The sequence below is a fragment of the Miniopterus schreibersii genome (genome assembly GCF_964146895.1).
Source record: "Miniopterus schreibersii genome assembly, chromosome: 18".
NCBI classification, from domain to species: domain Eukaryota; kingdom Metazoa; phylum Chordata; class Mammalia; order Chiroptera; family Miniopteridae; genus Miniopterus; species Miniopterus schreibersii.
This window is the reverse complement of record NC_138121.1, coordinates 38,158,408-38,184,837: the sequence shown is the minus strand read 5'-3', so window position 1 is coordinate 38,184,837 and position 26,430 is coordinate 38,158,408. Positions and strand designations below refer to the sequence as shown.

The 26,430-nt window shown below is 37.9% G+C and overlaps 1 protein-coding gene across 1 annotated transcript; it reads right to left on the bottom strand.

Annotated features, from left to right (window-relative positions):
* Positions 1-1,896: 1,896 nt before the first annotated feature.
* On the bottom strand, positions 1,897-25,995 carry LOC308547868 (UPF0547 protein C16orf87). Its single transcript, XM_081118802.1, has 4 exons — positions 25,760-25,995; positions 19,998-20,094; positions 8,497-8,679; positions 1,897-2,897 (listed from the first exon to the last, which is right to left on the bottom strand). Exons 1-4 carry the CDS (start codon positions 25,823-25,825, stop codon positions 2,779-2,781), a joined length of 465 nt encoding a protein of 154 aa, XP_080974928.1. The 5' UTR covers positions 25,826-25,995; the 3' UTR covers positions 1,897-2,778.
* Positions 25,996-26,430: the final 435 nt, after the last annotated feature.

Below are 26,430 nucleotides of genomic sequence, written 5' to 3'. Positions count from 1 at the left end.
GTTTAGAAAGGATCTAATAATTTGGCTGGTCAGCTGACCCACAGACTCAAATGTTACGACTACACCAAATGAAGCCGAGACTTGCCTTGGCCTGTTATAAAGAACTGCCTTAGTGTACGCAACGGCAGGCATCCGAAGGCGTAGGGCCATTGTTTCCTTCCCCCCTTTATCCCCTTACCACCTCTAACATGGGTGGTATTCATCACAGTTAACTGTATGTCACAGGATTTAATGAGATGACCCAAGGACTGCACGCTCTGTGGGCATGTTCTCAGCCGCATGAAGGGCAGCGACGGCAGTGTCAGGAGGACGCCTTTGTGTGAGAGTAAGAAGGGCTTGAGGGCAAGGGGAGCCAGACAAGGGCAGACTGTGCTCTGTGTGTCACCTGACTAGGCTACAGTCTCCAGTTTTAAATATTCATCTAGGTATTGTTATGACAAGATTTTGTGGATATGATGGTCTATAATGAGACTTCCGGTTTCAGTTGTCATTGCTCCCATTCTTACAAGAAAACAGCTAAAGAAACTAAAAACTCAACGACTCCTCTTGGACCTATCAAAGAATTGAGGCTGTGGGGCAAACTGCCACCGTGAAATCTGGAGATGTGCAATACAGAGCACTGCAGGAATGGTCTCTTACTTGGAGCAGAAACCTCTGAAGCCACTAAGAGACAGGAACACCTCCATGGTGGTGGTTCTGACACCTGCTAGACGCCGCAGGGACTAGTGTGAGAGTGAGAAACGCCTGGGGCTGCAGTCGTGGTGAACAGAGGGCAAACTTTCATGGGTACTCCTAGGATCCTACCAGGTTCCACGGCTCAGAATCAAGCTAAAAATCCCCTCATAGCTCTGGCAGAGAGAAGAATTAACCAACCATTTTGAAATACACCCAGATCTCCTTTCAGACAAAAGCCTACTCCCTACAGGAAAAGGCTTTTCCAGAGCCTTAGTCACCTAGAAGGAAAGAAATTGGTTCACTAGGTTACATCACAAATAGGGAGGCTAATTTGTCCCCTTGTCAAAGAACTTTTAAAATAAGTCAATGATTTAACATCATGAGCAATCTGAAATAAATTACTTTTCTACATGGCAAGCTCCAGCCTAGTCACCATTCTCCTCCCTTATCCAGTGACTATTTTAACATGACTTTCTTCGAAGGGTCTTCAGCTTTAAAGGGATAGACTCTGACATCAATAATTCTTTAAAGAGATGCCTAGTCAACAAGCTGTTCTTGCTTTCTCTAAGGACATATATTTGTTCATGGCATTTTTAGATATTAACCATCTTTATGATTTTTTTTCTCAAAAAGAAATAGTTTTCTTATGTTTCAAAGATAAAATCACATTAGTATTCTCAGGAATAAACTTTATTACTAGGGCTTTAAAATGCATACAAGAAAATTGTACTAGTATTTGCAGATAAATATGGGGGTTGACGGAAAAGGAATTCTTAGGAAAATTCTACATCCTAGCTAGAGTACCTCTTAAGCTCCCTCTGCTGGCTACCATTTAAATAAAGTAGGAAAAACAAAACAGGACAAACCCGTCAACCTCTTTGGGGAGGTGCTGGGAGATGCAGGACAGAGCTGACAAAGCTATTGTTGCAACTGGAAGAGAAATTCTGTTAAGGCTAAGTCTAATGACTACCTTCCTTAATTAGGCTTTAGGACTTCCAAACAGATTTGGCCCAGGGGGTTAGGTTTAAAATAGGAAAAGTTCTTGTATATGCAAAAATTAAATCAATATGCAAAACTATTAAGTCACTATGCAAAACTATAAAAGCATTTAATATAAAAGAAAGCAACTATAAATGGTTATCATTTAATACTAGAAAAGTTAAGAATTTAAATATTTTCACAAACTTCACTAGAACAAAAAGCTTGTAACGCTAATCTATTAGTTTAAATATTAAGGTTTATTTTTTTTCAGAGGTTAAGTAACAATTTAAATAATTATCAGGATGTATAAATGAACATCCATTCAGATAAAACATTACTGCTTAAAAGTGGATAAGAAATATTTTGCATGTAATAAATATATTTAATGTTTAGGTTAACAGGCACCATCTTGAGAGCAGAAAAGTGTTTTTGTTTTTGTTTAATAACCAATAAATAAATTACATTCAAGAAAACAAGGTGTTTATATCTGAAGTATCATATATCCTTAAATGTTTTCTTAATATAGCACCCAAACTTCCAAACTGTCTAGAAAGTATCTCCCAAAATATAACTCATACCTTATGTCATAAAAATAAAGGCCAAGAAAAAATCAATTTAAGACAAAATTTACAATTTATATTAATTCCCCATTGAATAAAATACCAATTGCCAATTTGTTAAAAGTAACTGAACTGTATATATGCAATCCATTAATGCTGAAAATCTCAAATATATATTTTTAAAAGTCATTCTTTCTCAAAGTATTTAAAATATTGCATCTCTGGTGGCAAACCTGAAAATTATCAAGCTTTTTATTTCCCTAGTTTTCATATTTCTGCTCCCATCCCTACCCCTTTAACGTTTAACAGTCATCCAGCTTTTTTATTTTTTGTAAATACACTTATATCCCAAACACAACTGACAATACTCCTTGGGAATCAATGAAATCCCAGAACAGTCCAAGCCTACAGCTTTGCTCCCAATGTGGCACAGGCTCCGTGACAGAGGAAACCATCACTGGCCCTTACTAATGCCGTCAGAATGCTCCTGAGAGTCCACAGCTGTTTGAGAATCTGCTGATGCAATCCCGAAGAAAGTTTCAACACGTTCTGCAGACAAATATCAGAGAATAAGTCTTTGATTGATAATTTTTCTATTTATTTCTGCCAAGGCGACTGAAAACACAAAAGCCTTTTCATCAGAGAGGTTAGCATAGATGTCAATTTCCTTTTCCTGTTTTTCTGTTAAAAGAAAAAGGGAAAGCTTAATATAAAGGCAGTATATGCAGTATTTTTGTTTAAAAATGTAAAGCTTTCAAGTATTTCTTTAAATGACAGTATTACACGTGATACTACAATGTACATTAAATATTACAAACTATTATGCTATTGAACTGAAATTTTTTTTAAATTACAAAGGAGTTACTGAAATGTCATGAACTATATTCTAAAGACTAAATGGAGAGATTATATACATTTCTATATACCTTCTAATATCTACATCATTTCTGTAAGAATCTCAAATATTCCTTTCTCCTCACTAGTATGAGCCAACTGACTCTACCAAAATGAATTTTCTCATCCTAAAGATAGTTCTTGAACATCAATAGTGCCTTTATGAATATATTAACTTCTTCAACTTAGCCTTGCTACTGAATATAAGAATAACCAACATTTATTTCTACTTTTCCCTTCCTGATTACAAACGTAATCCAAGTTCATGGTAGAAAATTTTTAAAACAGATGGACAAAAAAGAAACCACCTATCTCATAAGCCAGCTAAACTCACAGTGAATGTTTGTTTATATTCTCCCCAATTTTTTTCAAGCTCAACATGATTCTTTTGTCTGTTTTTTATGTTGTTACTGTCTTGCTCTTTAATCCAAGTTAAACACGCATATACTGTAGAGTCAAATCATTTTTACATAACTGGTTACCAAAAACAGAAGTCCTCCTTTCCTGTGCACATTTCCCACTCTCCAGATGCAATCAGATTTTTTTTTTCAGTTGTTCCTTTTTGTTTTTACCTCTCTATCTCTAAGGAACATTTTTACAATGATGCTACTTCTTGTTGTTTTTTGTTTCTTTGTTTGTTTGTTTTAGGCATTATTAACTCACTTTCCAAGGTGGAAAGAATTTTATTGTTTTCCATCTCTTGCCCCCATCACACGCTTCCCTCCCATCTTCCCATTATAGTTATCTCACAAGTTGGTGAGATTACTCTTCAATGTTTACATTATCCTATGTAAATGATTTCACTTTTTGTGTACATTGTCTCCCCTGAAAAGATTCTCTTTTTCCGTCTGCTTAATTTTCATTACTAATTAAACCCAAACTCTCTCCTAGTTGTATAAAATGTTCAGAATGTTTATACATATTAGGTATATCAATTTTTCTTCTTGAAGAAATCTCTCCAGTTTGTCTGCCTGGTCCAATCTGAAATGGCTGCTTTCTAGGCCTACTGATCGCACAACTGTCATCTTGAGACCTCTCTCCAACATCATCCTGGAGATTCTCCTCAGCTCTCTCTCTCAAGTTGGACCCTGTGTCCCACATCCCAGGATACTTTCTTGGTTCACGTCCTCATTTTAATTGCACGGATCTTGCAGTGGCTTCCTGAGAAAGGGAGTACAGGAAGCACATATTTGACACCCTGAACGTCAGAATACGTCTTTAGTCTACCTTCACACTAATTCAGTGTGGTTGACAGACTCGTAGACTTCCTCTCAGTATTGCAAAGGCAAAAAACTGTCTTCCATCAACTGGTGCTGCTGTTCAAAAAACCCAATACCCTTTTTTATCGTTTTAAAAAAATTATTGCTAAATTTACAGTGAAATACACAGACTTTAAGTGTATAATTGGAGGAATTGTGACAAACATACACCCACGTAACCCACACCACAATCAAGATACAGAAAATTCCTCATTCCTTTCCCATAAATCCCTCCCCACCCCACCAATAGATTCATTTTGCCTGTTCTTGAACTTCATATAAATGGCATCATATAGGATGTACTGTTTCGTGTCTAGCTTCTTTTGTTTAACATGTTCTCGAAATTCATTGATGCTGTTCATATATGAATAGTTTGTTCCACTGTATTAATTCTAATACCATTTTCATTCCTTTGTCTTTTTTCTCTGAACACTTGAAGGATTCCCTTTAACCAAAGAGATGTGATTTATGATAATATGCCTTGGCAGAACTCTACTTTTAATCATCTACTGGGAATTTGGTGGGCCACTTCAATATGGAAACTCAAAGTTCTTCAGGTTTGGGAAAACTTGAATTATTTCACTGATGACTTCCTTCTCCCATCTTCTATGTTCTTTTTCTGTAATGTCAATTACTTACAGATTTTGACTTCAAACTGGTCCTCTGAATTTCTTATCTTTCCCATTCTATTTTTTCATCTCTTTCCTATTGCTCTACATTCTGGTACATTTCCTCAATTTTGTTTATAAGCCTTCTGTTGTGGTTTCTCATTTCTGCAAATCATAACGTTCATACTTTAAAGTTCATTTTCCAGGTATTTTTTGACATCTGCAATTTCCTTTTAAATATCATCTTGTTCTAGTTTTATGACTACAATTTTACTAAGAATATTTATGATAGTCTTAATTTTTTCTTCTTCCTGGAAAAATGAGTTTTATCGAGGGTTTTTCTTTCCTTGTTGATTTGGTTTTAGCCTTTCATACTAGCTGCTTTCTTCCATATAGCTGGGTAATTCTTAGTAATATGCTCATTTTTAGGAGTGGTACCAAAAAAGATGATTAGCTCCTGCAACACATGTGGAGCCTGACTGTGGTCATCACTTTAGGATGATCTGACTGGGCGATTTCTTTGTGCGATCCTTAATGAAAATATCTTTATTTTAGGCCTTTTCTCTTGGGCTCTTCAGTATCCCAAGAGAAGAAAGTTCTAATCTCTTACCTGGAAGATATAAGCCTGACCTGTAGAATCAATATTTACCATCTCCAAATTTTACCTAGTCTTCCTGATCTTATTATAGTACCCCTGCCCTCAATGAAGCCTGGTGTTGCCTAGACCGGAGACTCTCTTTGGTTCAATTTTTTTCAAAGAATAAACCTGGAGAGAGGGGATGACGAGGGAAACAGCCTTAACAGGACATGACTGACGCACAAATTCCTCATCTGAAGGCAGTTGTGTAATAAGTATCAGTTTCTTTCTTAGCTTTCCCCAAAGGAGCTTACAATTTAGGTTTCATAGGTGTGCTAAAGCAGTTATCATTTTCTAGAATTTTGCTGTTTCTCCCATTCCTTGTCCTTGTAGGATTTTACTGTTTTAGAAAATACCCTTTTACTAGGACTTGGGGAGGGTGTAAAGCTAAATGTGTTTATTCAAGCCACCATCTTTTACATGAAGTCTACAGGAATTCTATATGTTCATTAATAAGATATTCAGAATTGCCCAATATATTTTAGTAAAAAATGTCACTACATTACTAATATCTAGAGTAATCAGACTCCCCACATATAAAATGAAGACTTATCTTAAACCAACCAAAAATTGTTAAGTTCAATGGTTTGTTTTTATGATTTTATAAAGATACATTGTTATCTAGTTGCCTACCAAGCTTTTGTTTTCTATTCTTTCTTCTTCCTATTCTTTTTCAAAATATAGAAAACAAGAAAGTCAATTTAAAATGTGTTTTTAGACACAGTCAGGTTGTCCTTATTAAAATAATGGTAAACCTTACTTCAACTTTTTCAAGTGCCCTATGAGCAAGGAGTCAATAAAAACTAAATTAAATAGCTACTTAACACTAAGAAGCATATCAAAGAAGTCTAAAATATACAGATAGTTCAAAAGTCGTATTTCCTCTCTATTATATTTAGAGAACTTGGGTCTGTCTCAAGAGTTAGCAAAATACAGCCTAGGGGCCAAATCTGGCCCATCACCTGTTTTTATAAAGTCTAACTGGAAGACAGCCATGCCCATTCATTTACATACTGTCTGTGGCTGTTTTCCAGCTACAATGACAGAGCAGAGTAGCTGTGACAGAGACTGCATGGCCCACAAAGCCGAAAATATATAGCTGGCTCTTTACAGAAAAAGATTGCTGATCATACCCCTCACCCCCGGGTCTACATTAAAAGATTTGTTTATTCTACAAAAGTTCCTTTGAGCACTTTCCTGTTTGTATTAAAAGCAAATAAATTAAAACATATTTTACTCTAGAAATAACTTTCCTAAAACTTTTTTCTAATAAGCTGGAAAAAATGTATAGCCAAATAAATGCTTCTTTCTTCAAGTTCACCTGAAATAAAAGTTCAAACCTGCATACACAGAGTACAAGTACAATACGGACTCCATTCCCTGACCAAGACTGTCACTGTCTGTTCTCTCCGCTCCTCTCACCCTCCACCGGAAGCATTCCTTCTCCATTCTTTGGTTATATTCCCTTTACTTCAACTGAAAAGAATGTTCTGTTTTCTAGGCCAAGCAGTATTTTCCTCTCTTCTTTTTTCTGTTGACTTTTCTTTACCTAGTTTCCCTTCTGAAACAGTCTTTAGCACAGATTTTTCTGATCATCCCACTGTTAAAGCAACACATTCAAATTGAGGAAGTAACTCAAACTCTCTGGAAGAGAGTAACAGAAGGAAAGAGAAAAAGCAATAAAATTACCCAAGGAATTAATGATATCTAAGTACAGTCTTCGTAGAATACAGTCAAACACAATATAAATCTTATTGTTTTAGCCACACAATATTAAATCTTTACTTTGACAAAAATTGAGATACACTTATGCTTGAATACTTGCATACCTAAGACTGAACACCTGAAAAAGTAGCACATAACTCACAAATAACATAAGAAATTATAAAGACATTTCACTGAAGATGAAATTATTTTGAGAGGTTTTTAAAGAATTATAAAGAGCAACTATCCCTTTTTTCCATTAACCTACTAGCTTGAAAACCTCAATTTAAAAAAAGATAGTTATGGGCATATGGGGATTCACTACACTATTCTCTCTACTCTTGTGTAATCACTGACATTTTCCATGATAAAAAGGTTTTTTTAAAAGTAGTATAAATCAGAGAAAAAGGGAAGCTCACATTTTAGTTAATGGTTAAAAACACGTCAGCTGGTTTGGGTATCATTCCATACACCAAGGTTGTAGGTTTGATCCCCCATCAGGGCACATACAAGGATCAACCAATGAACGCATGAATACGTGGAACAGCAAATTGATGCCTCTCTCTCTTTCTCTCTCCCAAATCAATAATTTTTTTTTAAATTAAAAAAAAACCCACAAGTTACTGGTAGACACACTATTTATCTGAAAAAAGGAGATCTGTAGGGAGAAATATACATATGTTTTGGATCAAGGATTCACCTAACTATCCAACAGCTGCCTGAAAATAGGGAAGCACACAATGAGCAATTTAAAAATTCATACTGAAGAATACTTTCAATAGTAAATTTTTAAAATGCGTAGTATAACAGTTGAAATAAGTGTTAACAGAACCTAGATTTATCTTTAAAAAAAAAAAAAAAGAGTACAAAAAAGTACAACTGCTTGAAAAGGCTTCTCCAGGATGTCACATACACATTATTTATCTCTGAACTCTACTATCATCAATTTATAGCAAGGTGAATGTTACCTAATTTAAGCCTTTAGTTTTTCAGTAAGAGTTAAATTTGTTTGTTTTTTTAACAATCATCTACCTTAGAGGAAATGCTTTCAAACTAAAATATGAGTAGTGATGTAAGTCCAGGAGTTCAATGCTTGCCAAACACTTTCTTTGCTGTCCTCTAATTAAGACCTCAGAGAATGCAGGACTTGGAAACACACTGCTTGGATTTATTCATACCTCTTTCTTCCTCATGTTTTTTGGCAGATGCACTTTTAGGTCTTCCTCTTCCTCGTCTGATATGATCTGAATGGCTGTTACTTCGAGACCTCTTTCTGTTTTCTAAATCCTTATTTCCTGTAGAATTAATCTTCTCTCTCCTAACTCTCTCTGTGCGCCTCCTCTTGGCCTCATGCTTGTTTTCTGTATGGATGAATAAAAGTGATATATTTTAGGGCTTAGCAAGACCTGTTTGCCCAAGTTCTCACTGTCTTTTTTTCTTTCTAAAAGCACTAGAGTTTGCTGCCTGGCAAATTTTATTAAACTACAACCATGACATCTATGCCCCTCACAGCCACACAGGAAAAAAAGAAATTCAACGGAATTCAGATGATCCACCCACATTAACACATGAGGTAGGAGGAGTCTTGTGACAGATGACGCTTCTTTACTTGGCACCGTTAATTTTAGCCCCTACAAATCTGCACAATTCCACAGTGACCTTTCTGCCTTTTCCTCTCTGCTTCCAAGCTAAAAATGGTGAAGTATTAGAAAAGGGGGGAAAAGATTCCATTGTTTTTTAATACTAACCAAATTATAGATTGAAATGTGTCAAATATTCAGAAGCAAAACTGACCTTAGCCGTAATATATTAAGGTTACCAATAAAAAGCAAACGAAAGCATCCACAGAAAATATAAACACTAGGAGAGTAAGTAGTTTTCACTTTTGCCACCGATGAGGTCATTTCTGACATTCTAAGAACATGCTGATCCCTAAATGGAATAGCAACAAAGGCACTTGACTCAATATGGTGATTTAATTAATACAAGAAATCATCCTCTCACTCCAAACAAATTAAGACAACAAAATTTTTATGAAAGCAAAAACAAAAATTTGCTTTAATACATACCTGAACTAAAAAGTAAAAAAGAAAAAAATCACTGTGGAAGAAGCAAACCAAGTAGAAAATTCACATCCCCAAAACTAAAGGAAACAATTTATTTAGCTAAAACTAAATAAGTATGCTTAATAGGCTACTGTAAAATATTTTTAAATTTCAAAGTAAAAAAGTAATAGTCATTTCCAAATACCATATGCTTGAAGAATTAGTTATTCTAGGTTTCAGATTAGACATATACCATATGACGCAAGAACATTTAATTGTTCCAGACTGCAAGAAAGTTATCAAAGACCACCAGGGTCACCTTGGCTGGGAGGCTCAGTTGCTTGGAGTGTTGTCCTGGACATGAAAGGTAGCGGGTTCAATTCCCATTCAGGGCACATACTCAGGTTTTGGGTTAGATCTCTGGCCCAGTGTCGGTGTGAGTATGGGAGCAACCAACTGATGTTTCTCTCTCACATGGGTGCCTCTCCCTCTTTCATTCTCTCCCTTCTTCTTTCTAAATTCAATGAAAAACATATCCTCAGGAGAGGATTAAAGAAAAAGACAACCAGGGTCTTGTTAAAAGACTCAAGGGCTAACTTAAAGAGGCTCCCACAAACTATTATAGGACAATTTAAGCATCAATAAAATAACTATAATAGATTAGAACATACCAAATATACTTAAATCACGAGGACATGACATAAAATCAAACACAAAAGCAAAAACTACTTGGCCATGATAGGAACAGACTAAAGAACAAACTCCCTATTTTGAAACGTTAAATAACGGGAGAGAATAAAGCATTTATCCTGCCCTTTCTAGTGAATAGCCACTCACTGAATAACAAAGGACAGATGGAAGAGACGTTTCTCAGTTTAGATTACCGCAGCTACAAATAAAGGAATGATAAAATCAGAGTATCACCAATTTAAACCTGAAATAAACTAATCTAAGTGCTATCATATACAAAATACCATACATGAAAATTAACTCACAATGAATGAAGGCCTAAATGTAACAGCTAAAACTATAAAGTACTTAGGGGGAAAAACAGGGAAAACCTTCATGACATTGGACTTGGCAATGATTTTTTTGGATGTGACACTAAAAGTACAGACAACTAAAGAAAAAATAGACAACTTGGACTTTATCAAAATTAAAAACTTTTGTGTGTCAAAGGAAACTATCAGCTCAGTAAAAAGGCAACTCATGGAATGGGACAAAATATTTGTAAATACAGATGCAGGGTTAATATCCAGAATAAAAAGAATTTCTACAATTCAACAACAAAAAACAAAAGCAACCCAATTCAAAAATGGGCAAAGAACTTGAATAGACATTTCTCCAAAGAAGATAGACACATGAAAAGATGTTCAACATCACTACTCATCATGGAAACGCAAATCAAAATCACAAGAGATCACATCATACCTCCTGGGAATGGCTATTATCAAAAGCACATAAAATAACAAATGTTGGTGAGGATGTGGAGAAATTGGGACCTTTATGCATTGCTTGTGGGAATGTAAAATGGTGCAGCCACTGTGGAAAACATGGCAATTCCTCAGAAAATTAAATAGAGAATTACCATGTGATACAGCAATTCTACTTCTGGGCATATAACCAAAAGAATTAAAAATAGAGAATCTAACAGATATTTGTACACCCATGTTCATAGCAGTTTATTTACAAAGCCAAAAAAGGTAGAAGCAACTCAAGTGTCCATAGACGCATGAATAAACAAAATGTGGTATAAACATACACAAAATATTATTCAGGAAGAAAATTCTGACAAGTGCTACAACATGGATGAACTTAAAAAACATTACGCTAACTGAAATAAGCCAGACACAAAAGGAAAAATATTACAGGAAGTAACTACACTAGTCAAATTCACAGGCACAAAAAGGAGAACAGTAGTTACCTGGCACGGGGGTGGGGGTGGGGGGGTGGAATGAGGAGTTATTGTTTAACAGGTACAGGGTTTCCGTTTGGGAAGATGAAGAGTTCTGGGGATGGATGGATGGATGGTAGTGATGGTTAAGTACACAATATGAATGTAGTTAATGCCACTGAACTGCGCACTTAAAAATGATCAAAATACTAAATTTTGTTACATAAATTTACCACAATAAAATATATAAAAAAAATAAGATTTGAAGAAAAAGAAAGTAGAAAACAAGATGAGCTGCTAAAAACTGAGGTGCAAATACATATTAAATAATGGACATGTCTGCAGATAGATCTAGGAAGGAAAATCAATGAAATTTTCTGGAACAAAGCAGAAAGACAAAAAGAGAGAATACCAGACAGTATGTGAAGAGAAGTGAGAGAAAGGCCCAAGAAACCTAATACTGCTCATCTATAACAATATTGTAATTATCTAGCCACTATTTATTCTCCCCCTCTTCAATCAGAACAGAATCCTGCTCTGTTCATGAGGGCACTGTGCCAACTAAAACATACACATCCACAACTCCTGCAGGTGAAGGGGCCATGAAATTCAGTTCTGGCCAATGACATGTAAGTGGAATGAAGAAGGTTTCCAGAAAGAGTTTTTTAAGGAGATAAGCATGTCTGGCATGCCCCTCTGTCCCTCTATCCTTCCCTCTTCTTCCTGCTTGGAATGCTTTTGGGATGCCTGGAGGTACAGCAGCTACCTTGTAACAGAACAAAAGCCACATCTTCTCAGGATGGAAGTAAGAGAAGAACCTATCATTGAACCACCAGTCCTGTGGTGCCAACTTCATCTTTCTTCACCAAATAGTGAAGGTAAACTATCTGTCCAATCCAGGGTCAGTAAGGTTTGCTGTGGATAGTGATCCTCATATATCATCCAATGAGTGTGCAAGAAGGAAAAGAAAGGAGAATGGGGAAAAAAGAAATATACATAAAAACTGCCCTAGGCTGAACCTCAAGCCTTCAATTGGAAAGGACTGCATGCCAAGGAAGGAGAACATCTGAGTGGGAGTACAACATAAAGGCATTCTCCACATGTACCACCACATGTTTTCCATGAAAAATTTTCCAGGTCTGAAACAATTTCTGCAAAATCTGTTCCAGAAATAAAAACACATGGGTTTTAAAAAATGGTACATAAGAAAAAGTAGGATTATCCCTGGAGTACAATGGAAAGAAATAGTATGACAGCTGACCTAAAATCAGTCTTTATTATAAGTCAGAGGAGTCCATTAAAAAAGGTATTAACAGTGAATATAGATATCATTATAAAAACTATATGATTAAGAACCCAAAAGTACAGGCACAGAGGTGAAGGGTACATTTTTTCATCAAAAGGCAAAATAAAAACTATATAAAAGCCATGTTCCATAGAGGAATTTGTAGCAACTTTAAGTGATTACCATGCAGGAAACAATGTTTTCTGAAACAATAAAACCAAACCTTCGTTGTCAAGTATCCAGAGCTGAGGATCACTAATTACTGAATGAATGTTCGATCACTTTGGGTTATAAAAGGTACTGGCAATATTTCTCCTTTTTCCTCCTAAACTGAAAATGAATGTCACAGTCTTTGCTCATCTCCCAGCATTTGCCCACTAACTCACCTTAGGAAGTAATCGGAACCATACGCTTAGGGTGACATGTTTCATCCTTTGTCTTCCCCCAGGAAAAAAAATGGGCAGGTTGCTATTTATCTGACTAAGCTTAATTTAAAGCTTAAGCCCACTGAGAGAGACAGTTAAATACTAACAAGCGATTCTAACTTCTCACTGTCCTATAAATCTTTTTTCTTAACTTTAGAGGAAGCCTTTATGAACTAGTACAGTAGTTTTCACTTAACGTCACCAATGGGCTCTGCAACATTAAGCAAAACACTGTATAAGGAACCCAATTTTACTATAGGCTAACTGACAAACAAGAGGACTTCCTACGGCATCTCATTAACGTTTTAACAGAACAACATTGTTCCAGGACCTGCTGTAAATCATTTAGAATTTCAGTTTACCTTTCCTTTAAAGTTTCATAATTAACATTTTAAAAGGTATGTCCATGATTATTAAATTCAAAATGGCACCCTTGATGTCACTAACCACCTAGAACACCCATCTGGAAAACCAAATTTAAAGATCCAAAACTGCTTTTGTCAGTATCTGGTGACTGACCAAGTATTTGAACAGATAACTACTACAAGTACTCAAGGTTTGGTCCACAGTACAGATACTCTCAATTTTAGGAAATACAGTATTTACTTTAATCTCTCTTTATTTTTTCCCCCTGACTTTTTATTTTGAAAATTTTCAGAACTACAGAGACACTGGAAACAAAGTACAACGAACATTCAATTCTCTCTCTACTGCACCAAGCGTTTACATTCGGTTACATTTGCTTTCTGTCCTCTATGCGTATGTTTATCTTTCTTCTTTCTCTTCTCTGGTTGTTTTTCTTTCCCTGATCCCTTATAAAAATAAATTTCAGTCTTCATGATGCTTTATACTTTAATCTCTTTTTAAATAAATGTCTTCAAATTGACAGTTTAAGCTATAATCTCAAGGCTACGTTTTCAACTCTCAGTCAACCATTCCACTTAGAAATGAAATCCTACATGAACAAGACATTAATTTTTAAAATTTCATCTCCATTTAATACTAACTCCTCCCACCCAAAAAGGATAAAAGAAACACCACATACTTAGCTCACTTTGGAAGGTGTCAGAGAGACTGTCACAAGTTTCTATGTACTCATACGACCACTGAGCTTTCTGCAATGCAGTTTTACTTGTAACAATTATCTCTTCCTCTCACCAAAATTAATTTTAAACTTGTAAAACCTTAATTTCCCTAACAGATTTTATATATATTTTCTATATAGTTCTAGTGTCCTACCTCCCTATTTCTATGTATGTTATGAAGATATCAAGATGATTAGTACATATGAAAAATCTGAGTTCTGAAGAGTTCACGCCTAGATACAGCTATTTAACAGATTCTTTTCCTCTTGAATATCACAAAGTTACAAATAATTAAAAAACAGATTTCAACCCACTGAAACTTAAAATTATCTTTTATAGCTTTGATTTCACTTTTTAAATTACTGCAATTTTAGCTTTAAGGATGGGTCTCTTTTTTGTTTTAAATCTTAAATTATGCAAATAAGCCATGGTCAGTCTTGCTCAGTGGTTAAAGCGTCGGCCAGAGGGCTGAAGGGTCCCAGGTTTGATTCCAGCCAAGGGCACGTACCTTGGTTGCAGGCTTGATCCTTGGCCCTGGTCAGGGTGCCTGCATGAGGCAACTAATCGATGTGTGTCTCTCACATCGATGTTTTCCTCCCTGCTCCCTCTCTCCCCCTCCCTTCCACTCTCTCTAAAAAGCAATGGAAAAAATTAAAAAAAAAAAAAAATTAAAAATACATATATATGCAAATAAGTCTTTCCTGACTCCTCCTTGTTACCTAGTGATCTATCCATTTATGTATTTACTGACTAATACTACATGTAGAAACCATTTAGTGGGGTCTTAAAAACAAACAAGAAACAGAATTCCCACATGATCCAGCTATTTACTTCTGAGTATTTATCCCACGAATATGAAATGAATACAAAAACACTAACTCAAGATGTATGTACTCCCACGTTCACTGCAATATTATTTACAACAGCGAAGGTATGGAAGCAACCTAAGTGTCCACTGATGGATGAAAGGAAAAAGAAAATGTGGAGAATTATTCAGCAAAAAAAAAAAGGCCCTGGCCAGTGTGGCTCAATGGTTAGAGTTGGCCCTTGCACCAAAGGGTCTTGGGTTCAATTTCCAGTAAAGGGCAGTACCTGGGTTGCAGGTTTGACCCCTGACCCCGGGGACTGAACCTGCAACCAATCGATGTGTCTGTATCTCCCCCCACCCCTCCACTCTTGCTAAAAATCAATAGAAAAAATATCCTCGGGTGAGGATTAACAATAACAACAAAAAAGAAATCCTGCCACTTCTGAAAACATGGGTAGACCGTGAGGGCATTATGCTAAGTGAATAAGTCAAGACAGAGAAAGACAAATACCATATAATCTCACTTTTATGTGGATTCTTAAAAAAATAAACAAACCCCAAGCTCACAGATACATAGAACAGACTGCCGGTTGCCAGAAGCTGGGGTTGGGGGGGGCCGGATAAAATGGGTGAAGGGGGTCCAAAAGGTAAAAACTCTAGTTATAAAATTAATGTCATGGGATGTAATGTACAGCATGGTGACTATAGTTAATAATACTGTATTGCATATTTGAAAGTTGATAAGAGTAAATCTTAAAAGTTCTCATCATAAGAAAAAAACTAAAAAAAAAATGAGGTCATACAAATATTGTTTTGCACTTTTTTCTTTTTAATATATTTGTATTGATTTTTTTAGAGAGAGAGAGGAAGGGAGAGGGAGAGAGAGAGCCAGAAACCTCAATGATGAGAGAGTCATTGATCGGCTGCAGCTCACAATCTGGGCATGTGCCCTGACCGGGAATCAAACCCCGATCTGCTGGATCCTAGGTCAATGCTCAACCGCTGAGCCACGCCCGGCTGGGCACTTTTTTCTTTTTAAAATATATCTTTATTGATTTCAGAGAGAGGAAGAGAGAGGGAGAGAGAGAGTTGAAACATCAATGATGAGAGAGTGGTCATTAATCGGCTGCCTCCTGCACACTCCCTGCTGGGGATCGAGCCCGCAACCCAGGCATGTGACCTGACCGGGAAAAGAACCACGATCTCCTGGATCCTAGGTTGATGCTCAACCGCTGAACCATGCCCGGCTGGGCTGCACTTTTTTCTTAACCCCCTTGCCAACCAGCTATTTCGAGTCAGAACTCGCTTGTGTGGCCAACTACTTTGGTCAGAAGGTATTTAAAATTACTTAAATTAATATAAGTGCAGATACAAGTTATCTTGTGACTGGTCAGCAACATTCAGACACAGAAACGTGTATACTCATGGCCGGTCAGCAAGGTGTAGTGTTTTAGAAACTTTTCCATGTCAGTACCTAAAAATCTGCATCTTTCTCATTAGCACATACTGCTGAGTCCCGAAAGATATACCCGGCTTAATTAACCATTCCCCTAATGACCTCTGGCTTCACAACTTTTTGCATTATAAACAGCTGTCTGAAAATTCTAGTAAATATTTAGTTGTGTATTTTATAAGCAATTATATCTCTAGGCTACACATTTATTGATAAAGAAATCTAGATTCTAGGTTATATGCATTTAACAGGGTTAACAACTACTGTCAGATTGTCCTCCAAAAAGGCTATGCCAACTTACACTCTCACCACTAGTATGAGTCCTCATTTTGCCATACTCCTAAAAGCACTTAGAAATCTTTAACATTTTTGTCAGAATGCGGGCAAAATAAATGGTATTTTATTTTAACTGCATTTCCCTGGTTGTCAGTGAAGTTGATTGCCTTTCCAGATACTATATATTATCCATTCTCATTTCCTGTATAAATCTTCTGTTCATTTAAACTGAAATATTCTAGATCTCATTGACAACATCAAAAACTTGGTAAATTACAGCTTTAAAATTGTACTCTTCTCAATTCCCTACGTACTATGGATTATGCAAGGCAAATCTTAAGAAATCTTAAGAAAGTTTATTGTAAAAATGAATGTTACCAAGCTTTGTTTCTGTTAGACATTTTCATAAGCACCTCATCTATACTTCAATCCTCTAAGGTTGGTACTATAAATCTCTCTTATACACAAGTAAACAGCAGCTGCTTACAGAGGTTAGTTAACGTGTTAGCGAGTGACAAAAGTATAGTCTACATCTGAACCCAGGTCTTCTGATCCCCCTGTCTGTACTATATCAAACTGTTTTCTAGGCTTTAAATACTCTTAACCTTTCTTCTTAAAACTCTTTCCTCCTTTGGTTTCTATGGTACATACAGTCTATCCCTGATGTTTCTCTCGCCTCTCAAACTATTCTTCCTATTTCTTCTGCAACTTCCTCTTCCCCTTCCCTGGGATTTCTAGCCTTCATCTTCACTTGAAGGTCACAACGACACTCTTATTAAACAAGAGAACCTTAGGGCACTCAAATATATAATAATAATGAATTGCTGCTCACTCATCACCATGACTCACGTTACACCACTCTCTGTTGTTCTACAGCTGACATTTCTCAGCTGACCGACCTCCCTACCCACTTCAATCCGTTAAGACTGGAATTTACCAGAGTTCAGTTCTTGAACTCCCTCTTCCTACCCTAGAGACTCTCTAACACAAGTTGATCCACTTCCATGAGGTCAACTACCATCTATTTGCTGATGGCTTTATCTCCAGCTAAAGCTATTCCCTGAGCTTCAGACTATATGTCCAACTGGGAAAAAAATCCATGGGTGATATTTCAAAACTACATCCAAAACTAAATTCTTACCCTCAAAACTTGTCTTCCCTTTTATATTTCCTTTCTAACCAGTAATCCAAGACAGAAATACAGGGGCCAATCTAAAATCTTCCTTCCGGTTCAAAGGATTCTGTCTCCTTAACGGTTGTAGCATCTGTTCCTTCTCTCTGTCCTTGCTATGTTTCTTCCTTACCTTGTTTCTCATCTGAATCATTTGTATATAGGAGGTCAAAAAACTTGTTGAGTAAAAGAATAAACACACTTGTCCCACTAAGGGCATGAACCATGTCTGAATTCGTTTTGGAGACCCAGAACTGAGTTGACATGCCACCCCAGCATATCTACTAAATGAATCATTCCAGGGTTCCCATGCTTGAATCAAACTCTTAAAGAGTAAGACTCAGGAATTCATTTTTAGCAACCTTCTTGATGACTCCTTGATAACCAATCCAGTAACAGCCTTTAACAACCAATAAATTAAGTCCATTCTCGTTATTCTCATGATAAAAGGAAGCAACCTTAAACAGATGTAGAATGGAATTAAACAACTTTCTTGCCACCTCTATGTAGAATAGGATAAACAGATCTCTCACAAACATAATGTCGATAATTCTTAAATCATCTTCTACTATAACCACTTTGTCTAACTCAGCATCCTCACTCAGTTAACATACTACAACAGTCCACTTCCACCTTGTACCACCCCAAACTATTCTCTAGACAGCAACCAGAATGATCTTTTTAAACAGCTAATACGATCATGCCACCTTCCCCTCACCCTATCCCACATCGAAGCAATAGTTTCTCCCAGCATTTTAAGAACAAAATCCAAATTTGTTACTCTGGTTTACAAAGCCCTACTTAATCTGGCCTCTGCCTAACTCTCTGGCCTCATCTCCCACACTCTACTGCTCTGTCTACACTGTAACCACACTAGTCTTTTTGTTCCTAAAATATACCAATCTTTTTCCAGCCTTAGAATTTTTGCATTTGCTATTTCATCTGTCAAGAATGTTCTTCCTGATCTGATCATGACTAGCCCCTTGTTCCTATTCAGCCTCACCTTAAATGTCACTTCTCAGGGAGGCTTTCTCCAACTATTCAATCAAAAGTAGCCTCTAGTCACATGCTGGGACAGCACTCTATTTGAATTTCCTACAAGCATTTATCATAAGCTAATTCTCCATTTATCTGTTCATTGTCTATCTTCTGCTCACAAGAATGTAACCTCCATGACAGCAGTGAACCCACCTTGATAGTAGTTCATTATTTTATGCACAAGGCTTAGAACAGTGCCTAGCATACAGCAGGTGCTCAATACATATTTGTAATCAACCTACTCTTATTTGAGGATCATTACTATATGAAGTTTTTACTTTACCAATGAATAAACAACAAAATTTCACCTTTTAGTAACTATAGCCATTGAATAAACCCAATTTGGTGAATAGGAATGTAAAATTCAAACAAAATTATTTTTTAGATCTTCTAAATCAGGGAATTATAAACAATAACCAATGTGTCTAAAAATTACATTCACACCAAAATCAAGTTATATTTTCCAGTCACCAGTTTAAAAAAACTTTAAAGTTATAAATGTACCAGCATGATGAGAGGGGGAAAATCCAATGTCAACCAACCAGTAAACAAAATATCAAATTGTGGCATATCCATACAATAAAGCAATAAAAAGGAATTAATATTTACTGATATATACAACAACATGGCTGAGTCTTAAACTATGTCTCAGTGAAGAAGCCAGACAAAAAAGAGTACGTATTATATGATTCCATTTATATAAAGTTCTAGCACAGTGACATAAAACAGATCAGCGGTTATCTGGGTTTGGGGGTAGCAAAACTATAAAGTGGAACTAGAAAAATTTGGGGAATGAAGGACATGTTTATTATCTTGATTGCGGTGACTGATTAGTGTAAACATATGACAAAACTTATCAAACTGCACACTTTAAATAAGTGTGACTTACTGAATGTCAATTATACCTTAAATTTTTTTTTAATCAAATCAGGTACACACCCTTGCATAAAATCTTTCAATGGCTCTCCATACTTTAAAAACAGAAAATCTGTTACAAGCTTTATCAGCATTATAAGGGATAACCATTTAAATGGAATGAATAGCAAACTAGTGTCATAAGCTGACTTCCAATAGCTAATAAAAACCAGATATACTTCAATAGATTTTCATTTTTAACTTCAACAAGACTGTAAATAGCAAATTCACAAAAAATTTAAATTTCTACATCAAACCTAAAAATGTGATAAACTCTCAATTACCTGCAGAAGGTGGTGATTTCTCTGGGTGCTTTGCATTTAAAAGTTTTCTGCTAATAAATATGTAACCACAGGGACATGATTTACATGCAACAGGAACCTGTAGGAAAAAGAAGTATATATTATTACTATTTTTCTATTGTTAGTCTTCTCAGTATTTACAAAGTCTCCTGAACTGAATGATAAATTACTAAAAATAGGAATCATAGCCAGGTGTGGCTCAGCGGTGGAGCATCGGCCTAGGATCCAGGAGGTTGTGGTTCGATTCCAGGTCAGGGCAGGAGCCTGGGTTGTGGGCTCAATGATACCCAGCAGGGGGCATGCAGGAGGCAGCCGATCAATGACTATCATCATTGATGTTTCTATCTCCCTCTCCCTGAAATCAATTTTTAAAAAAACAACAAAACAAATTATTTGAGATGGGTATTGTGTCCTACACATCTCCATACTCTCCTAAGGCTTTACAATACCGCCAGTATAGTAAATGAATGAGAAACATGTACTGATGTAAGTGACCAATAGAAAAGCATAATAGGATCAGAGCCAGGGAAAATATGTGGAAAAGAAAGGTAAAATTTCTTAAAAGATTAGTTTGACTAGCAGTTTATACAGAACAAATTGAAAAAGGGAACGTGGCTGGGGAGTCCAATCCCAGGATGAGATTATGAAGGCCCAACTGGAAACACTAGTAAGAATGGAAACTGGGAAAAAGTAGATCTCTGCCAGACACTGCAAAAGGAAGAACTGAAAATGACTCAGGTTCTTACATGACAAGGTAAGATGCCAATTACCAATGACAAAAAAGAATAGTTTACAACAACTAGTTTGAGAGCCAAAATTATATTAAGAACAAAACAGAGAGAGGGTAGGAAAAAGTAGTAGTTGAGATCTAGGGTCATATAGTCTCAGCTCCAGAAAGGACAATGGATAAAACAATGTGGACCCTGAGAAAGAAGGTACCTTCTAAGAAGGGTTCCAGGTGGCTAACTGGGCTGAAGATTATAAAACAAAGCCTAGCAGTTGTTTCTACACAGGGGCCACTCACACAAACTATGCTTCAGGGAACCAGGGAACCACACTGCGTTCCTGCCATCTGAGCCAGCGCTTATAAAGGAATTCCTGGAATTGTGTTTCAACCAATAGGACTAGCCTTTCCCTTACAATTGGAGCTGAGCAGCTACATAGCCATTAGTATCTTCACCAACCAATCATAGTGGCTCCATTCTGACCAATCAGAACAGTGCTTTTGGGAACAAACTATGAAAATTTGGAGTCCTTATTTGCATAAGGATGAACCAATCACAGACAAGGGGCCCCGACTCACGGCTACATAAGTCAGCTCCCCCTGCTTAGCTCTGGGAGCGCATTTTTCCTTTTCACTGAATATTCGAGGCTGTGTTGTTCTGGCTGGAGCTGAAGCACTGAAGATAAACCGCCAAAGATGCTTCCCACACCGGAGTAGAGAAGAGCAGGCAGAGCAGGACAGAACAGAGCTGTCTAGCCAGACAGGGACCTCACTCGCCCCAGTGCCACCTCACAGTTGTGCCATTCCACAGCTGTGATACTTCATAATTGAGCTGTAACACTGTGCTGTATATCACAATTGAGCTGTTTGCAGTGAATAAAGTTTCTTTCTTCACCACACCCCAAATTGGGGATTCCTATTGGTGCTGAATTGGCGCCAACAACAATCAGTTAACAACATTTAAGCTCTTCAGGCTTCTGCTTCTAAATCTGTAAAATACAAATAGTTCTTTCTCCATTTCAAGTCTATAAATATTTTTTAAAAGTCAAATGTTCTTGAAAATCATTGAAAACAATCTTTACATTTCCCCCAATAACTGTTTTACTAAATTAACCTTAATGATCCTTGAAATCAAGACATGTTAATCAAAAACCAGAAATTAATCTCAACAAAAAGTACTCATAGAATTAATTAGAAAATTGCAATTCCCTTTGTAAGATAAATTAATTTGCCCATTGTTCTGCTTGTTAAAAGTTTATTTACAATCATAAAACTTTTTATATACATGTATGTACAGAATGCCTCATATTTTAAAATATATTTTAATTAAGCTAAATAAAAATTTTGGCAGAATTCTTTCTTTGCATAAAAATACTGAACAAATGATATCTAGCTTGAATTTAAGAAAAATTAACAAATCCTATAAAAATAATCAAACTCCAGATATATCTAACAGCTTTCTTCGTTAAAAACATGATGAGTCTCTTTCAAACCATGACAGAAAATGTAACATTACATTTTTTTAATAGTGTAAAATCTGCCCAAAATAGATATGTTTGTCATTTTAAAAATTTCACATCTTCATAGAAACCAAGCACAAAGGTACTGACTCATTTCCTTTACACTTAATCACATCATTAAGGGCATCCACAGTAATATAAATTGTTTTAAATTAATACTATGCAAAAAACACAGAAAACATGATATTCTTATTCAACAGATCCTTTGCTACTCAGCATTTTCTTCCAGTTACTGAAATTCAGTAAATTTCAATGTAAGTCTCTGTCTGATACACACAAAAAATTTATCAACCCACATCCAAAATTAACAAAGAGTGCTACAGTTAGATGAGAAATGTACATTTGGCTTTGGGATGAAGAATGCACAAACACTGACTAATTGAAAGGCTGACTTTCATCCCTTAATGCAGGTGTTTTATGCTCAAGAAACACTCAATGCACCTACGCTAAGTCACCCTAAAGTCCTTTTTTAAAATAGCAAGTTCCTTCCCCCAAACCCCAACCCCCTCCCCCCACACACAAAAACAACCAACCACCACCACAACCCAAATCCTAGAAAAAGAACTGTTACATAGGGTGGACAACTTCAATAAAATTAATCTCTTTAAATTATAGTATAATATTGATTTTAAATAAAACAGCCTAAAATTCCTTCAAATTTCAGTTGCAATGCCAAAGATAATGGTAATGAAAGTTCTAATGCTGCACTTTCAGGAATTAAAAATAGAAAAAAAATCCAAAATTTTGTTTACTGATGGCTTATTGTGTATCAATTTATTTCTTGAAAAATATAGGTTGCGTGTATGTTTTACAAGTAAAACAGGTAAAAAAAAAACAAACCACACACACACAAAACCAAAAAATACTACAAAAAACAAAATCCTGGTCCTATATTGTTTCACTGATTTAAAAAACTCTAATAACCACATTATAGAGAACTCATTTATATTCTTTGCTGCTAAAAGAATCAAAGTTACCTATAGTGGGTATGTTTGCTATATGTCACATAAAATTTCCTATAAATGAAAAAAAAACCCAGCTACTCTATTTTTAAAAATTAACACGAAAGATACCAGAAAAGTAACAAGAATCATGAATAGTAATACACACAGAATGGCTCAGTAATTTGGGTTTAGTGGGTGTGAAACGCCCTTGAAAATGAAAAGTATTGTGGTTTAGATGTTTCAGAGCTATATTTTCAAAATAGAGGCATTTAAAAGAGACGTTCAAAAGCAACTAAAAATCTAGGTCTTTCTTGTTTGCTGCTCTCTGTACCTGTTTTTAAACTTACACACTCACACAACATGTGTGTGTATCCAATTGGGGTCATCTCAAACTTTAAAGATTTTTTTTTAATTTTTCAATTTGATTTTTAGAGAGAGGAAAGGGGAAGGAGAGGGAGAGAGAGGGAGGGAGGGGGAGAGGGAGGGAGAGAGAGGGAGGGAGAGGGAGGGAGAGAGAGAGAAAGAGAGGGAGAGGGAGAGAGAAAGAAACATCTATGTGAGAGAGAAACATTGATCCATTGCCTCCCACAGACGACTGGACAGGGATCTAACCTGCAGCCTGGGTCTGTGCCCTGACCCAGAACTGAACCCACCACTCCTTGGTGTACAGGACAACGTTCCGACCAACTGAGCCACACAGGCCAGGGCTAAAGATTTTATTTTTATATTTATAAACTAAATTCTAAGGTAATGTTTTAAAATTATGTAGTAGCTTGATATAGGCTGAATTATGTCCCACCTTCCACCTCATATTTACATATTGAAGCCCTAGCCCAACACGAGGGAACCTGGAGAAGGGATCATTAGGATTAGGTGAGGTCATGATGAGAGGCCCGCAGGATGAGATTAGTGCCACTATAAGAGGCACCACAGAGCTCTCTCTCTGCCAAGACCTTGGACATCCAGCCTCCAGACTGTGAGAAAATAAATTACTGTTGTTTGAACCACCCAATCTATGGTATTTTGTTATGGCAGCCAGAGGGGATTGTATGTAGAAAATAAAATTGATGTGATCTTTACAAATAAAATGCTGATCACGTTTTGTTGAACAGCTACAGGGACTCCTACAAGTTTATTCTTCTTTCTTTCTTTAACCAGGATATCAAAAGCAGGTTATTTTTCCCAAAAGGTTATTTTATGCCAAGTAAAACAAAGTCAGGATGTGCAATAACTTGAGCCCTACAGAAACTGGAATGTGTAATACATACCACGTAAACCTTCTACTTCTGCCCTATTAATTGGAACAAATGGAAATGATTTAAATATTGAAATAAACCCTTGCAAAGAAACTTACAGCACAAAGTCCAATTTTGTCAGAGTTTAACAAATATGGTTTCTTAGTAAGAATGGAAGTTTAACTCTTCACGTTGGAAAACATGACTAAATTATTTTTATAATGCACACTCCTAAGATCAATAAACCGATCAGCATCTCTACCACTGCCCACACTGCCCATAAAATATATTGAATAAAACATGCAACATTTTCTGTTACAAGATTTGCTCAACCTATAAGACTGCTCCTTAAAGAATGCGCTAAAATTAGCTTATTAAAAGTCTCCAGCCATTTCAAATCACTCCTGATAAATATTAAAAAAATAAAAACACAGAGGAAAGGGGGAGGAGAAAGGTAGTCATTTTGAAAAAATCCTCTCGGTGGAAAAGAAAAAACACACCCAGATCCGCATGCCGGCATGAAATAAGAGCCTCCGAATGGTTTTAATTGAGAGTTTTAACTCATTAGAATGTCAGGCGCCGAGGAACGCCTATTATCCTGGCAAAGAATGAGGCACGCTCAAACTAAAACACAATAAATGGGAATTTTTAAATTACAGCTCTAACACCGTGAGTTATGTGTAGAAAGCAGTCATTTAAAATGCACGAAACCACATATATATATTTTTAAAATCTGGAAGCAGAAACGCCAAATTTTTAACAGCGAGCACCGGGGGTGGGGGAAGTGAGGCGCCGGAGGGAAGGGCTTCAGGGGGGCGTTTTCCAATAACGTAAAACAATGTAAAGAAAGAATCCACGATGATTCACGTCAAAAATACAGCAAGTATATTTAGAAGAAAAAACCCTCCGAATTCGCCGAAATATACCACCATTACACTGCGGCCCCTTTTGTCACATGTGGGCGTCCGCCCAGGGCCCGGCGGGGACCGCCCGGTTCCCGCACACGCCGGAGGGGAACAAAGCCACCCCGCGGGGCAGCACGGGGCGTGCGGAGCCTTCCCTCCGGGGCACGACCCCGCCGCTGTCACCGGAGCCGGCCCGGAGACCCGGGACAAGCCCACGCCCCCTTCCGCGCCGCCCGGCCGCCGGCCGGACACTCGCCAGTCTCACGGCCGCCAGGTGCGCGCCGGCCCCGCCGCGGCCGCCCGCCCCCGCGCTGCCCGGACACCCCGGGCTCGTCCCGGGACCCGGCGACGCGGCCTCTCCACGGCCAACCGCCGCCAGCAACGGCCGCCCGCCCGCCAGCCGGCCCGCCGCCCACCTGTTGGTCGCACTCGGGGCACGATTTGGTGGCCATCTTCACTTTCTTGGCTCGACTCGCGGACATGCTCCCCTCCGGCGGCGGCGGCGGCGGCGGCGGCGGCGGCAGCGGCGGCGGCGGCGGCGGCGGCGGCGGCGGCGGCGGCGGCGGCTCGGGCTCCTCCCCTCGCACCTCAGCGGCCCGGCCTCCGCCCGCCCGGTCCCGTAGCCCAGACTGAGGCGCTGCTGGGTACGCGCGCGTCCGCGAGGTCGGGCGGAGCCTGCGTGTGAGGGGGCGGGGCCTGCGCGAGATGGGCGGACCCTGCGTGCGAGGGGCGGGGCCTGCGTGCGAGGGGGCGGGACCTGCGTGTGCCTGCCGCGGAGGAGCTGCGACCGCTCTCCCACTCGCCGTGCAGCGCGTCCGGATTCTCACGTAAGCGAAGGCGTGGACTCTCCAGCCAGCGAGACAATGGCCACGCCTTCTCCCGGTTCTGAGGATGGCGTGCGGGCGTGGCTAGGGCGGGACCTGATGGTGACGGGCATCTGGCTCGACCAATAAGTGTACAGAATACAGATAGGTGCTGGGCACGCCCCCCGAGCGGGGGGAGGAGAACGGGAACGACACAGAAGGGGTGGAAAGCAAATCGCTCAGCATAGGTCCTAGCATTTAGTTAACTTCAGTAGCTGTTAGCA